Consider the following 15,787-nt stretch of genomic DNA (forward strand, 5'->3'; position numbering starts at 1 on the left):
TTTAGAGATCCATTAAAGGGATCACAATAGGTATAAATACAAAATGTCTCGGCTGAATGAGTTGGCACTAAATCTTATTAGAATCGGATTTATAAAAGCACTTTGAATGTGTTTATACGACTTAATATGTTTTGTATGAATGAAATTTAGTAGCAGTAGAAATCTTGCGAGAGTTTATCCAAATACTGCTCTGGTTTTGAAGGGTGTTGGCGAAACACAGGTGATACATACGTGAAACTTAAATAATGCACATACTCGTAGCCCCGGACTAAGGAAACCTTGTATCGCGGGTGCCATGGACAACCACAAATTAGAGAAATAAAAAAAATGTAGGCCATACAAATATTTCTCCCGGGACCTCCACGTGGCAGACCAGAATGGTCACCGTTCGGCCACGGAGGCAGTTAAACGTAGACTTGTCAACTTTAGGTTTCCGGGTGCAGTGGCAGTGCCTCTTAAATATTTGCGTATTCATAAAGAAAAATATTTTTTTTTAAATGATATCAAGTAACGGGATGGGCAAGTCGTGCGCGCCTGGTGGTAAGCGACAAGCCTACCCATAACAGTTGCAATACTATTTGGAGCTTTAAGCAAAGAACTGAGGAGCTCTGGCACTGCGGCCGTCAGCGTCACTTGGCAACAGAAATAGTTAAAGCAGTATTTCCCTGGATTAACTCATTCGCAAGAAGCTCTAAAGTTACTAAATTTCATTAATACAAATCGTATAAATAGCAAAGTGCTTTTATAAATCCAATAGTAATAAGGTTTAGTGATGAGATTTAGTTTTTAAGTGGCTGAAAATATTATTGAATGATCATGTGTGTTGCATGCATGTATGTAATATGTGTATGTGGCTTTATTCCTTAATTTTCTTATGAGTTAAGATAATGGATATTGCGCAATAATTATCTGTTTTTTCAAGTAATTAGAGTGCACAAAAGTAGAACCAGGACCAGTTTGTATGCCTGCTATCACTGGAAAGTGTAGTCACTGATCTATGGACTAAAACTTCCTCTTCATAACGGTCACATTACTGCTTGGCGGTAGAAATACATAAGATAGCAGTACTTCTCTGGACGAACTCTTTCACAAGGAGTTCTACTGCTACTAAACTACTACATCCTTCAACGTTCAGGTTTCACCACGCACCGTCAAGTCTAATTTTAACTTTATCGTCGTAATAAACGCAGAAGTTAAAATAACTAATGAAACATTTCTATTTATCAAGACCAGTCTTGAGAACCGAGAACCGGCACATTATCATCTTTAACTAACATAGACTACACTAGACGTAAATTTAAAGCTCTTAGGAAACAGTTAAAACTGTCACAATGAAATTTAAAGCGTTCTGTACAAGCTCGCACAATTAGAGCTGCGTATATTTAGACCGTTTATGACTTGGAGAAGTTGTTTTGGGTATCGTTATGCCGCGAGAGGTTGTTTAGAGTAGCGTGATACTGCTTTTAGAAAGCTTTTCTCTGGATAATATTGAAGAATTTATATGGTGAAACATGACATTCAAAGAGTTAAATGTTTTAAATGTTGTAGCTCTTTCTGGTGGTTTATCCATGGGGATCATTACCAGGATTCCACTAGTGATGATGTGACATCATTACTAGTGGGATTCTGTGAATGATAAGTGCTAAAGTCTAAAAATCTGTGTGAGCGGTAGCTTTCTGTATGCTCATTGAGTGCGGTGGTAGATCGGTGGGAGAATGATTGCTTCACAATGAATTGTGTTCCCCCTTCACTACAATTTTATCTGATCTTTAAACATCATTATGAAACTCATCAGTTTCTACAGGAACACAGTTACTATAAAGAAAACGAACAAAACATTTGTTTTTATACACGTCTAACACCACGTACAAGAAACATTAATAACCTCGCCTTGCCGCTAGATGGCGTTGGTATCAAAATAGAACGCGCTATCGGAGTGTTCACTACATTACCAATTAAGTTGTAAAAGGAAATTGCTTTGTATCGAATCATAGGGACTTTGAGTGGCACTCCGGTAACGCCTGCTGGGATACTTGAAGGCTCATAGAATCGTCGTTCCTTATTATCGATCGCCGGCTGCTGCTTCCACCTGGTAGGGCGGTGAGCTGACATCCAGAATAAATGCGATTATGTCTATCATACAACTACGTAAACAAATGCCGTTGCGCATTTGGAGATTCAAGTGTCTTCGTATGGAGTTATTTTCTTGCTTGATAAAAAATATTTCTTCTCTGTTTAAGTAAGTAGATTATTAAGACGAATGTTCAATCTTTTTGATTTACTACTTAGACATCATCATCAATCCATTGTACATCCCACCGGTAGGCGTCTCTTCTAAAGACAGTATTTAAGCCACTATCCGCCAACCTGACACAGTTTGAGTTGGGACTCGTTTTTCAAGGGCTGTGAACGGTTTTCCACAGGCAATTTTCATTACGATTGTCTTCCTTGAAATGTATATCTTTTAAACAATCACTAATGTTCGTAACTTACAAATTACATTCACGGTTGGGAACTGTGATGTTTCCAATTGTTAGGTTGCACGCATACAATTTTTAAGTAATCTTGTATCCAGGTTACAAAAAGAAATAGCAAAGTTGTGGTACAATATACCAAAAACAAATAATATTTGTTGCAGTTATAATTTTAAGTAAAAATTACCGTGCATGTAGACAATATTGTTAATATAAAAATTTATTAAACCAAGTAGGGTAAAACCGGGATAGATGCCGCAGGAGGATAGGTGCCTCGTTTTCAAAAAACCTAACTTCCCCAAATCGCAACAAAGAATAATTAGTTTAAATAACGAGTATAGACACCACTCATCAAAGTTCCTGCAGGGCTTCGTGTGGAATAGACGCGTTTGGCTTATGCATGAGTTTATCTCCGCGACGAATACGATAAACGGTTCAATATTTCAGACCCAAGTATTTACTGTCACATAATTTTGTAAGTTATAATAAATTCCGTTTTATTTTTATTATAACTATACACTGGTTCATTAACTGCGCACCTAGGTGTCAATGATCGCTCTTTTGTATATAGCTTAGTTATATAATAAAAGGACATCTATCCATATCGAATAGGATAGACGCCTCGATTTTTCGCGGTATAGGTGGGCACCTAGTGTTGTATTATCCTAGCCTTAGTGGCAAAGAACAATACAAGAAAGTTAGGAAAAGAAAATTAAAAAAAATACATTATTTTAGTGAAAGATAAGTAAATGATAATAGTTTAAAAGTAAGTAAAAGTACTAAAAAGACAAATTATTCACAGTTTTAAAATAGTTTAAACAGCGAACATTTTTGTACAAAATGTTTTGATATCTACAAAAATACGAAGTGAAGTAGGTAGTAACTTTAAATACGTATATATTTATTAATAAAGATGTAATATGTATATGCAATATGTTAAAGATTACAAATAAAACATTTTATTATAAATTTTACTATTTTATTCTAAAGGGCATCCATCCTTCTTGGTATTTTCTATATCTATCCTCTTAGAATAATAACGCATAGAAACCTTGCCCGCACACGCTAAGTGAGGCAAATTGAAGAGCTCCCAAAGGGCCTACACGAGCGGGCGGGCCTTCAATGCTCAAGGTCAACTTGCACCGCGAACAGCTCAAGAATTTTAGCTAAAAATGACGAAATGTGCGATAATTGAGTGTACAAATACGTCAGACAAACATAAAATAGATACTAACATCACATTCCACAAGGAAGTAACGCGTTTCAACTTGTATTTTTATATAAATTTTCACTAAAACCGAAAATTAACCTACTTGTTAAACTAGCTTACATGAATTTGATTTTTGCCTCACTTGTGACAGTTCGCTTGATATGAAACTATCATTCTATGCGTTATTATTCTAAGTCTATCCTCAAAAAAATACGTTTTCAAAAAGTCAACTTCTTAGATGAATAAAATTATTAGATGAATAAAATTAAGTATTAATGTAATGTAAAAGATTAAACTAGTTATATCCATAGGAATTGTTCATGGTAAACTGATAATTTTTTAATTAGAAGGCCCTTTCAAAAAGTGGGGCATCTATCCCATTTTTACCCTAGTTTATGCGTAAAACGGAATATTTATCCAAAGAGATTTACACCATAGAGTCGATAAACCGAATCGGCTATTGTACAGTCGCGTTAATGCGAGTGCATATACACCTTGTATGCGTGTAGTTTTCTTTTGTTTTGAGCTTGGCATGATGTTTTTGGAGTAATTGCTCAAAATCCGTTTCATTGCATCATTAGTAACTTAATGACATAATAATTGTATCATTTTTATTTTGTTTATTATTTGTTCTTTAATTATTGAAATGGATTATGTCTTAGTTACATCTTCATCGAGAGACAGAGAGCTGTAGGGCTAGCACGACAAGATGCGACTTGCGCGAGAGCAACATAAAACACGAGATCTTTATCAGTATCTCGCGCTTTATGTCACACTTGGGCTTGTTGCGCCGTGACGTGCTACCTACTGCTAATTGGACAGCTCCGATAAAATCCGCTCTGCTGGACATTTGCAAATACATTCTACTCGCAATGACTGTGCAAGTAAAAACAGTTCTAATAATAAATGAATTTGCATTATAAGTGTCAAAGTGCATGCTGTCGCCTTCTCTTTAAATAAATCTATATTCATAGAATACAATGAGTTCACTCAACCTATATAAATCCAAGGTCTACCACAAAACTTCACGACGCATGAGTACCAGTAAAATCCTTCTATAATCAGCGGAACGTTTTAACATCTCGAAATGTAATTAATTTCCACGAGTTCTATCTTTTCCAACATCTCCACATTGCGTACGTACGAATTTCGTACAGGAAATGAAACGTAGTAGTAGTTGGTAATTTATGGGTGTAACTGCTGCAGTATCTAAGAGTCTATGCACACGACGTATTCTATACGTGCCGACGAACGCAAAAAAAAAACAGATTGTTGTGTTTGTGTCGATACAAACGCGCGTAGAACGCGATAAAGATGCGCGCGAGAAGCGCGTTCGGAGCTTGTCTGTATCGAACTTCGCGTTGCAAGCAAGAAGCTTATATACTCCACTGGAGTTTACACTTACAATGTCATGTTAAACACAAGTTTTGCTGTGAATTTTTATCATTTTCATACTTCGTGTCTAGTGCAATGCATGCATAATAAACTACCAAAACCGAATAGTAATAATTTAGTACATTTACTAAGTGATTTCTCTTAAATCTATTTTATTATATGTTTAACAGACGCAGTGTACAAAAATTTGTACTTACCACGGTATGACTTCTTTATATTTTCCCGATATTTCGGAATCGAAATCGGGAAAATAAAATTTAGTGAATAACCACGAGTCTTTAAATGAAATTAACAAATAAAACTAAAACTGTCTCTTATCAAAATACGCAACTACAGCGCATCTGCGGAGCGTATACGCGCAGATGACGCTCATTTACAGTGCCACTGAATTTGTAAACGTGTGCGCAGGTTTATTTGCTGCGTCTGCATCGCGTTAACGCGCGTCGTCTGTGCGCCGTCGGCGCGTATAAAATGCACTGTCTACTTACACTCTAAGTCTTATCGTTTACGGTCATCGTGAGAGATTGCAAAATTCTTATTAGCTCTGTCTGTGTTGTGTTAGTTCTAATTTACTTCTCGTATAGCGGTGGCAGTCCAGCGGGAGAGCGATTGTTTCATAATAGAAATGTCGAGGGTTCCAATGCCTGTGGTGCCATGTACTTAAAATGTCAATTACATTAGTTGTGGTGCGGAGGACAGTCTGTATTGAAAATGAAACTATTTAAATCGCGTATATTTGTTTTTTTAAATAAACCACCTTTCGGGTCCTTCACGAGTCTCTTGGTCATAACTGACTGACTAAACTGCCTCTGTGGCCGAACGGTTACCATGCCGGACTGCCACGCAGAGGTCCCAGGTTCGATTCCCGGGCCGGGAGAAATATTTGTATGGCCTACAATTATTTCTCTCGTGAGTTTGGGTGTAATTTGTGGTTGTCTATATGTGTCTCCATGGCACCCGCGACACAGGGTTTCCCTAGTGCGGGGCTATGTTGAGTGTGTGTGTTATTTATTTATTTATTAAAAAAAAATCAGTCGTATAGTAAATAGTTTCATTTCCAATATATTAGTTAATATTTACTAGCAACATGTTTCACTAACTATAAAGAAAAACATCGCAAGTTGAAAAAGGTTCACAACCATTGGAAAAGTTGTGAAGTTTCCAACCTGCATTGGACCAGCATGGCAGATTATTATCTAAACCTTTTCTTTAGAATATACCCCTGCGTATCAATGAGACGTATAATATAAGAAATTAATTATTAATGCAAAGATCGAACACGTGAAAAAAATACCTCGATCCCAACGCAACTGGGCTACAGAACGAACCAGCAGACGTTACGAATTTTTATACATCTCTGTTTTTGGTTTGTAACCATAGCGCCATCTGTGAGAAATTTATGAAAATTTCCTCATTCAGCCAGGTACCTCTATATCCAGCGGATGACTAGAGGTGTCGCTTAAATATTAAGTTTATTAAACATCACTATATTTTGCTATCATGATATTCAATTATAAAAACAATAAGAAGTTTTTTGCTTAATAATGAACCCCAAAGCAACATGTGTATGCCACTTTCAGAATCGAAAAAATTTGCCTAATGTCGGCGATAACACAATCGACAGATGGTTTTGCTTGCTGTATAAGCGAGTTTAAAAGGATATTTACAAAACTTTTAAAGACGAATTCATCTTTTTTTTATTTGTCGTTGCGTACATTTGGACGTATATTAGAAATTAATAGGCATAAGGTGGTATACCTACACAGGTATTCCGTCTGAAATGAGAAACAACCGTGGCACTTGACTACCACAATTCTCACAACTTTAACAAGCAAAACTAGTAAATGCCAATAGCGTTAACGGCCAAAAAATAGACAATGAGCATCTGCTTGTTGTCGCCAAGAACCTTTGTTGTGTTAGTTTCTGAAAGCATTAGGTACTAGCCGTCTTTTGGAAGCTATTGAAAGAAAAAAACATCTTTGCAGCTTTAGCAAGCAAGCCATTTTCAAGCAGATGTAATGGCCAACTCTAGACAAAGGACGTCTGCATGTTTGGGCCAAGCGTTCAGGACGTGTGCAAGTAATGGAGCGTGGAAGCAGCAGATTTATCGCTCACTCGCTTTAAACCACTCGGCTGGAGCGTTCATTTCACCGACATTAGTTTCGAGGAAAAAGCTCGGTGATTTGTTAGTTTTCGCGCCGGTTGAAGTGTCGTCTGCGAATATAGTCCAACTGCTGCAATGCAAAAAGTTTGAAATGAAAGTATGTCGCCGCAGATATTTCAAACGCTGCCTACATTGACTTACAAATAAATGGACGACGGGTCTAAAACAAAAACCACGAAAAAAAATGTCCCAAGTCAACCTATTCGAAATTTAAATTGTAATGTCATCGCAGTATCGCGCTGTCCGTCGAACAAAAGAAGACTAAAGCGGAGTTTGGCGCTCTGTATACGATTTTAGCGCCTTACAAGTGCGGACACTTTTTAGCGCGGACCCGACGTCCATATAATTGTAAGTCAATGGCTGCCTAGTAAAACATATTATACTCAGCGAGAAAGTACATTTTGCACCCACAATTATAACGTGGGTTGATATAAAAAGTCTTTAGCGGGAAACTGAAAAAGTTATGTAAAGACCAGCCAAGTGTATTAGTTGGCTGGTGACAACACATTTCCCCCATTCAAATTTGAAGAAAACACTCGGTGGCTAATTAGATAATGTATCCGGTTTATTGGATTCCACTTTCCGTTAACCAATTTGAATAATACTTGGCAAACAGATGTAATTGGACAGACTTTATGGTCGGTTCTTTTTACACAAAAGTTATAATTATTAACAGTACGATTTGGAAAACAATTAGTTATTAATTTATTTCGTGTCTTTACAAAATGTATGGTAAAGATTTATATCATTTCTAACCCCGAAACAGGATCGAATGGCGTAAAAGAAATTGTGAAAGTACCAATTGAAATATCTTAGAAATTCATGGGCAGTGTTCTAGGACCGTTTTCCTGTAGCTGTGAGGCTTAAGGTATCAACCCTTGGCGACGAATCTCAAATATCCACCCTGATATAGTCAATCCATAGATATGTTGTACCTTAAACTGTGAAATTCTGACCCGAACTATGTAAATTACTTTTTTTCTGTCAAAATAGCAATACGAGTACCTCCAATGAACACTACGTCAACTTTATTTTTTGGTCATTTTCTGTTGTCTTTGCAAACGCCATATTTATTTACTAATATCATGCTCCCCGAATTTTGTGAAAAAAAATAACAAAAAACAAAATTCCAAAAAAAAAAACGATTTTTGTGAAAAAAGAAACAAAAACAAAATAATAACAGAACAGGTCCAAAAATTACACACACAGTATTTATTGGAGGTATCTATAGTAAGTTACGCTTACAAACAGGTCCTCTCTACACAAACTTTAAAGCTCATGTGGTTTGAGGATATCACAAGTGTTTAACTTTTATTTTATTTGTGTTAAAAACAATGATTAAATTAACTAACTTCATATACCACATGAGACATCCACAAACATTGCAACTTAATGCAATCCACTTAACTATTGTTTTAGCAGTTTCATATAAACATACATGTTTGTCTCGTTGGAATGGAGCCAGGCACGACGCGTCTTCCTACGAGGAGTTATGTCCAGGATTTACTCACCTGGATTTATCACCATAATGTCCCATAACACAACGGTGTGCTCCAAAAACAAGTATTAATGTTTCGCTCCTAAAATAAAAATGCTGTCAACGTAGGAGGTAATCCTGTATCTTTACTGTCACCGGAAATACAGAGTTTCGGAAGCGCTACGGTGGCAAATTGGGTATATGGTTTTATAACCTTTTTCCTACGCTAAAATATTATTACGATATTTAATTTCAACATACCTTTTTTTCGTAAGCAAGCAAATTTTGTATTAGACAACGTCACGTGCGTTGCACTGATCCCAAAGTTGAAATTGGAAACAACGGTGGTGCTACAAACACCTAGTCCCGAGCCAATGTTGGAAACTAAATTTTCTACATTGAACGGGGTTTGAATCTGGGACCTCAGAAATGGCGACACCATAAAAGCAGCATGTAGACCACGGAGGATGACAACAAATTGCACTCGTATTATCGAATTTAACATTCTCTATAAGGCAAATTCTTTGAGAAACAGCCCCCTGCTGCAGCTTCACATTCATCATTTCATCACCGACTTCACCCACTGCCAGGTTTCTTTTGCCTTTTCCATGAACCGCATTTTTGTCGGAATCCATCTTGCTGCAGGATTTATCATTTAAAATAAACTGAAATATCTAAACGGCTCAACTTCCTTAGATTTTTTCGTCCAAGTGAGCGATTTATGATCGATCAATCGATGTTTATTGTTGTCTGAAAAGAAAACAAAAGATGAAGGGTCGTAGAGTTATCGATAAAAATAATTCCTTTAAAGTTTCACAAATGTGTTACTTTTCTTTTTGTAGGTACTTTGCAAACATTCTGACGTATAATGTTGAAGAATTCGACAAATTATGTTTTGATGTACAAACTTAGAATAATAACGCATAGAATGATAGTTTCACATCAAACGAACTGTCACAAGTGAGGCAAAAATCAAATTCATGTAGGCTAGTTTTAGTAGTAGGTTAATTTTCGGTTTTAGTGAATATTTATATAAAAATACAAGTTGAAACGCGTTACTTCCTTGTGGAATGTGATGTTAGTATCTATTTTATGTTTGTCTGACGTATTTTTACACTCATTTACCGCACATTTCGTCATTTTTTAGCTAAAATTCTGGAGCTGTTCGCGGTGCAAGTTGACCTTGAGCACTGAAGGCCCGCCCGCTCGTGTAGGCCCATTGGGAGCGCTTCAATTTGCCTCACTTAGCGTGTGCAGACTAGGTTTCTATGCGTTATTATTCTAAGTATACAAGTATCACCACAACATCTCTATAGTAAGTCAAGATACGCGATATATTTAAAAAAAAACTGAGTGGTGGTAGCCTATTGGGAGAAGGATTGCTTCCCAAATGAGACGCTTACGGTTGAAATTGACATGGCATGTACATGGACATTAATTTCTACGTCATGTACATTTTTATTAATACAAACATCGATACGTAGAACAAATTTCTTCGATCCAGCTTTTGAACCAACGTCTTCTACCAAACCATGCCAGACGACCCAGCGGACCTTACGAATTTTTCAATGCGCTTGTTTGTCGGATCTTTGTTTTAGATGTTTTTAATCTCAAGTGACGGGACTAACAAGTAGTGCGCCTGATGGTAAACTACACGCCTGTCCACAACAGTTGCAGTGCCACTCAGAGCTTTAAATCGCAAACATCTGACACTGCCAGTGCGCCCGTCACCCTGAGTGTAAGTTGACAAGTCCCATGTGCCTGTAATTTCACCAGCACCCTTACCCTTCAAAACCGGAACACAGTAATAATGACATTACTGCTTGGCGGCAGAAATAGGTAAGGTGGCAGTACTTCTCTGGACGAACTCTTTCACAAGGAGGTCTAGAAGACTCCATGTATAAAAACAAATATCGGGGTATACGGACGCCTTGGTTATTAATATTGAATTATTTTACAAGTGTCTTTGCATATCTCTCTATGTATATATAGTGGGTTGAAAATGTTGATTATGAAGTATATATATATAATAACATCCCCAGCAAATCAAAACTACGTCGTATTTCAATAACAGTCTCGTACATTTTATGTCGTAAAACGTTTTAACAAAACGCCGTTTTCGTAACAAAATAGTTTTGTTCAAATGTTCAAATGCATTCTGTTCCCTTAGGCACGTTTTGTTTCGAAATGAAACGCATTTGTCTGGGTCTTACTGTAGCTTTAAAACTATGTAGGATTTCCTTTTATTCAACTAGATTTTTTATTTCACAACCGATTTTGTTTTCTAAAGCTTATTATACACTCCAGGACATAAATTCGAACCACCTTGCATTTTTATATTTAAGTGTTAAAGTTCAAAAATATTGTTACCATGTGGTTATTCAAATTCAAATTCAAATTATTTATTTTCTCAGATAACAAGATCCATTGGTGTTAGTAAAAAAAAAAAAAAAAGAAACAAACTTATAGACTATTGTTAGTATGAAATTATAATTATAAATTACTTAGAAACTAAAATGTCATGTACTTACGAGGCATCTCGTGCGGAATCATTGTCCGTACGAGATGCCTCAGTACAGGCGCTCTGTGGTCGTTTGCAACAACTCTCAGAATGCTGTTGCCACTACCCCGGAGCCTACTAACCAAAGATGCTACCTTTCTCCGCAAGACCGCATTAAAGCAGCTTGTATGGGATAGAGCAAACATTGCAGAGGCACTGCAGTACCGGGGTAGTCCCAACATCATCCTGAACACGTTGTTGTACTTGTACTGGACTCGAAGGGAATTCAGCGACCTTTGCGAACAGCTAAACCACAAGCCGCCCGTGTACAGACCCTGACAATACGCTTTAAAAAGCGTAATTTTTACTTGGTCCGTACAGCGGGCAAACCTGCGGGCCAGCATATTTCCGCGGACCGCCAAAGCCCTGCGTTCCCTCTCGACGTCGTCATCATCTTTAAGGTCGTCGGCAAGTATATGTCCAAGGTGTTTAAAATGAGACACCTGTTTTACACTCATGCCATTTAGCGAAATAGCTGGAATGACTCTGGACACCTACCGGCGGCCTTGAAGACCATGAACTCGCTTTTTTTAACATTATAAATTAGTCCGTGTGATGCGGCATATACCTCACAGACTGCCAACATCTCCCTAATAGACTTCGCAGTCGGGCCCAGCAGCACCATGTCGTCTGCATAGCTGATGTTATTCACACAAACATCCCCCACACAACAGCCGACACGCATGCTACTGTTATCATCAAAGAAAAAGTTTTCCAAATTTAAATTTTCAGGTTTTGACCAATCAAATATTTTTAAGGCATTTAATATTGAAAATGGAGGGTGACACGATTTACCTTGTAGCAGTAGTCACCTATTTCTGCCGAATGCTCACATTACTATGTGAGCATTACCGCGTGCCGGTTGGGACTTGTCAAATTATGTCTCAGAGTGACAGGCACAGTGGCAGTGTCCCTAAGATCTTTGCGATTTAAAGCTCTGAGTGGCACTGCAACTGTTACGGATAGGTGTGTCGCTTACAACCAGGCGCACGACTTGGTCGTCCAGTCACTTGATATTATAAAAACAAATTAACAGGACTGAAAATTGTCATGTTATTTATTTTTTGAATTTTATGTTACAAAATAAAAAATAATAATTTACATAAAAAGACTCAAAGAACTCACTGTTACTTGATTTATTTCATAATTAAGAAATTTACGTTAGAAATTATAAAACTATTGTTTGGTTTTGGTATCCCCTTCTCTTTCAGATCTCAAAATACTTAGTTATATATAATCGAATGTGTTAAACTGCTATTGATGATTTTATAAACGCTGACAATGAAAAGTGTCGATACTGGTAGATTCAATATTTGTTCAAATTTTACAAGCCCTGAATACTAACACGTCTATCACGTTCGATTAGTTTGTAGCAAGTTCTAAGAAAGTAAACCATTGAATGTGAAATATCTAGAAAAATACACAAAATTTTTAAATCATGCTAAGGCCAAAGAAACAAAATTAGCTTGCATAATTGAGTGTCACTGTTATAACACTATTATTCTACGTCAAAATATAACTTCAAACTGGTCTACTGTAAAGTATGTATTTTGTTTAGTTTCGATACTGTAGGTACCTACATTGCACAAGTCGATATTGATATGATTCTGTAAACCAATGAATAAAACTTTTCACATAGTTATCAAAAACACGTTTTCTAAAAAAAAACAGCTACAAAAACAAATGCAGCTTAATCAATAAAGCTCAACGCTAAATTATTTAATGAAAAACAATTATTGTCCGTGGGATGGAACTGTCCTAAAGTACATAATCGACGAGCTCGTTACGTTTATTTTTATTAAGAGTGACATGTGAAGACAGATGTTGTTTAGTGTAATTTGTAGAACGTAGCGTATTTGGCATATTCTTCTGTGATTTCGAACTCCGAGTCCCAGGGCATTTGTTTTAAAAGGCTAACAATTTTGGATCATCGCCAACCTATGTACACGTCGCAATACTGGACACATGTCTCATCTCAGGCGAGGGTTTGTTGGGGACTTCACAGTTTTCCGAGATTTGTAAACCTTCTTCGACGTGCAGGTTTCAAACGAACGAACAAGTCGTGCGCCTGCCACCACTTGTTCGTCCCGTCACTTGATATTATAAAAAAGTAAAAGAAAATCCCGTTCATGTTTTAAACCACACAAAAATAACGCAATAATAAAACTCATTGTAATATTTGTTCAAGTTACTGGATTACAACAAGCTTTTGGCAGTCGGCAAACAGTCACGTGAGATGAATTGATATTGACATTACATGACGGTCCTTGTTCTTACTATTGCACAACTATTGTGCAATAATAAAACCATAACAAAACAGATATACAATGCTTGTCAAAACGTGATGGTATTTATGTTATCGTGAGAAAGATGCTCAACGCCAATTTAAAATTTGTTAGTCCACTGTTTTATCAAAGTAAAGATGGCGTGTAATGATAAAACAACATTGTATACCTTCCCCTGTCTTCATAAAATATATTTACTGCTAAACAAATAATGTTGTGTACAAAATTTTTTTTTTTTCCTTTTATAAAATTTATAAGACTCGGTAACATAATGAAAATTAAAGTTTCTTAAATTATTGTCACTAAATACAGGTTTATACAAGAACAGATATATCTGACTACCCTCTTCCGAAAGAGCTGTGACCGGAGAACGTATAACCGCTCCTAAATATTGGGAAAATAAAAAACCGTACAGTGATCAGAAACTTGTAACTAGTGAGAATAATTTACTGAATAACCACAAAAATCTTAGCTAAAGCGAAGTCGAGTAGGGAATATTAATTATTTCTAATTTTTCCTATTTCTTCTCCATCAGATCTGAAGAAACAATTTACCATATCTCCATCACCAACGTCTGTGGAAGCAGGCTCAGCAGCCTCCCTCCGCTGCTCTCCACCAGCGGCTGCTCCTGCTCCAAGAGTAACTTGGTTAAAACATGGAGCACCATTGCAGCAGGATCATAATGTGCTGGTTTCTGCTGAGGGGAATTTACTGATTTCTAGAGCTTCTTTACAAGTGAGTATTAATTTACCTTATATTTGTTTGTGCCAGACAAAGGTTATGAAATGCTATATCTAAAACTAGAACCCTGGTTTAAAAGTACCAAAGTAACGATAATAAATTGATCAAGTATAAAATACACCACTTCGACTTTAAAATATTATTTATCCCCAAATTGTAATACAATTGTTTATGAACATTATTCTGTACGCTTTATATAAAGGAGTGCATTAATATTTGAACAAAAGAAGTATATATTTTCAACGTCAAGTAAAAAGTAACGGAAATTTCACCGAAGGTAGAACCAAACCTTTGGTCATCAATAAAGGCTTCAGCGAAATGATGCGAAGGTATTATTAATACAAAATTTTAATGAAAACATACCACGAATATTAAAAACAAAAACAAACGTTCTCAATTCACCCAGCGCGACTAACTAAAGTCTAAAAACATAAAATGCGTCTAGACCAAACCCACAATTAGCGCAGAGTATCATCCAATAAAATTCACAAAAATCGACTCGTAAATGAACTAGCAAACTTGATGTTAAGAGTCATTCAAACAAAAAGAGACATTAATTACCTTCCATAGAACGTAGTATGAAAACTAACCCGGACTTTTACACTTTTATTAAGTCCTTTGAAAGAGAACACCGGAGGCAAAAAGAAGATTCTTGTGTTGCAATTAATAAATGTCTGTCGGGCTCGACTAATTAGTTGCAGTCTCGATGCAGTGTCGCAGTCGGTTAGAGATACAAGCAATTGCGAAGATGCGACGATAGTGCAGTGAGACACGCTTCCACACTTTCGTGTTAAGGAACTTGTGAGCCACGCAATGGTGTCGTGATATGAGAATTTCAAATCGTGTAGGAAGTTTGAAATAGGGCCATTTGTTTGAGAAGACAAGGATGAAAATACAGATTTACTCCTTGAAAATTGTCTAGAATGGCATAGCGAATGTTACAGATATTTATTTAGCTTAAAAAAAAAGATAAATAAATACCTTTCTTGTGCTTTTTCTTCCCTACAGTGACCACTTCAAAATTTTCTAACAATTAGTTAAAACACTAAAACTATGTAAAGTTTGACAAAAGTTTCAATAGCTCCAATGTTCGAAGTTATTCAATATTCATATCACAATTCAGTTCTTCCAAGAACGATGTACTAGTTTCTTCAAGAATCAATAGTTAGGTATCGAATTCACATTTTCCATGTTTATAGTAATTATACAATCTTACACTTTCGATTGCAACCACAGGTCTTTTATGTTTTATTTAAATTGGTTTATTATAAAATCAACAAAACACCTTCAACATTAGTTACAATTCAATATTCACACCGTATTGTGGAACTCTAATAACATTGTCCCAGTTTCTTCGAGAATCAATAGTTATCGAATTCACATTTTGCTCGTTCTTGGTGCATTGCTTATCTGCAGACATTAACTTTTATAGCACACTGGCGTGCGAATGGGTTATATGGCGAACCAGTACACCTTTGTTG

At 36.5% G+C, this 15,787-nt stretch overlaps 1 protein-coding gene across 4 annotated transcripts in view; it reads left to right on the plus strand.

Annotated features, from left to right (window-relative positions):
* LOC113236492 (netrin receptor UNC5C-like) overlaps positions 1-15,787 on the plus strand; it is a 134,320-nt gene that overhangs the window by 67,778 nt on the left and 50,755 nt on the right. For all 4 annotated transcript variants that reach the window (XM_026472589.1, XM_026472590.1, XM_026472591.1 and 1 more), the window contains exon 4: positions 14,101-14,300. In XM_026472589.1, coding sequence (XP_026328374.1) covers positions 14,101-14,300 — 200 coding nt within the window. The remainder of the gene's footprint in view (positions 1-14,100; positions 14,301-15,787) is intronic.

Source organism: Hyposmocoma kahamanoa, unplaced genomic scaffold (assembly GCF_003589595.1).
Source record: "Hyposmocoma kahamanoa isolate Upper Pololo Valley unplaced genomic scaffold, ASM358959v1 92, whole genome shotgun sequence".
In the NCBI taxonomy this organism is placed as follows: Eukaryota; Metazoa; Arthropoda; class Insecta; order Lepidoptera; family Cosmopterigidae; genus Hyposmocoma; species Hyposmocoma kahamanoa.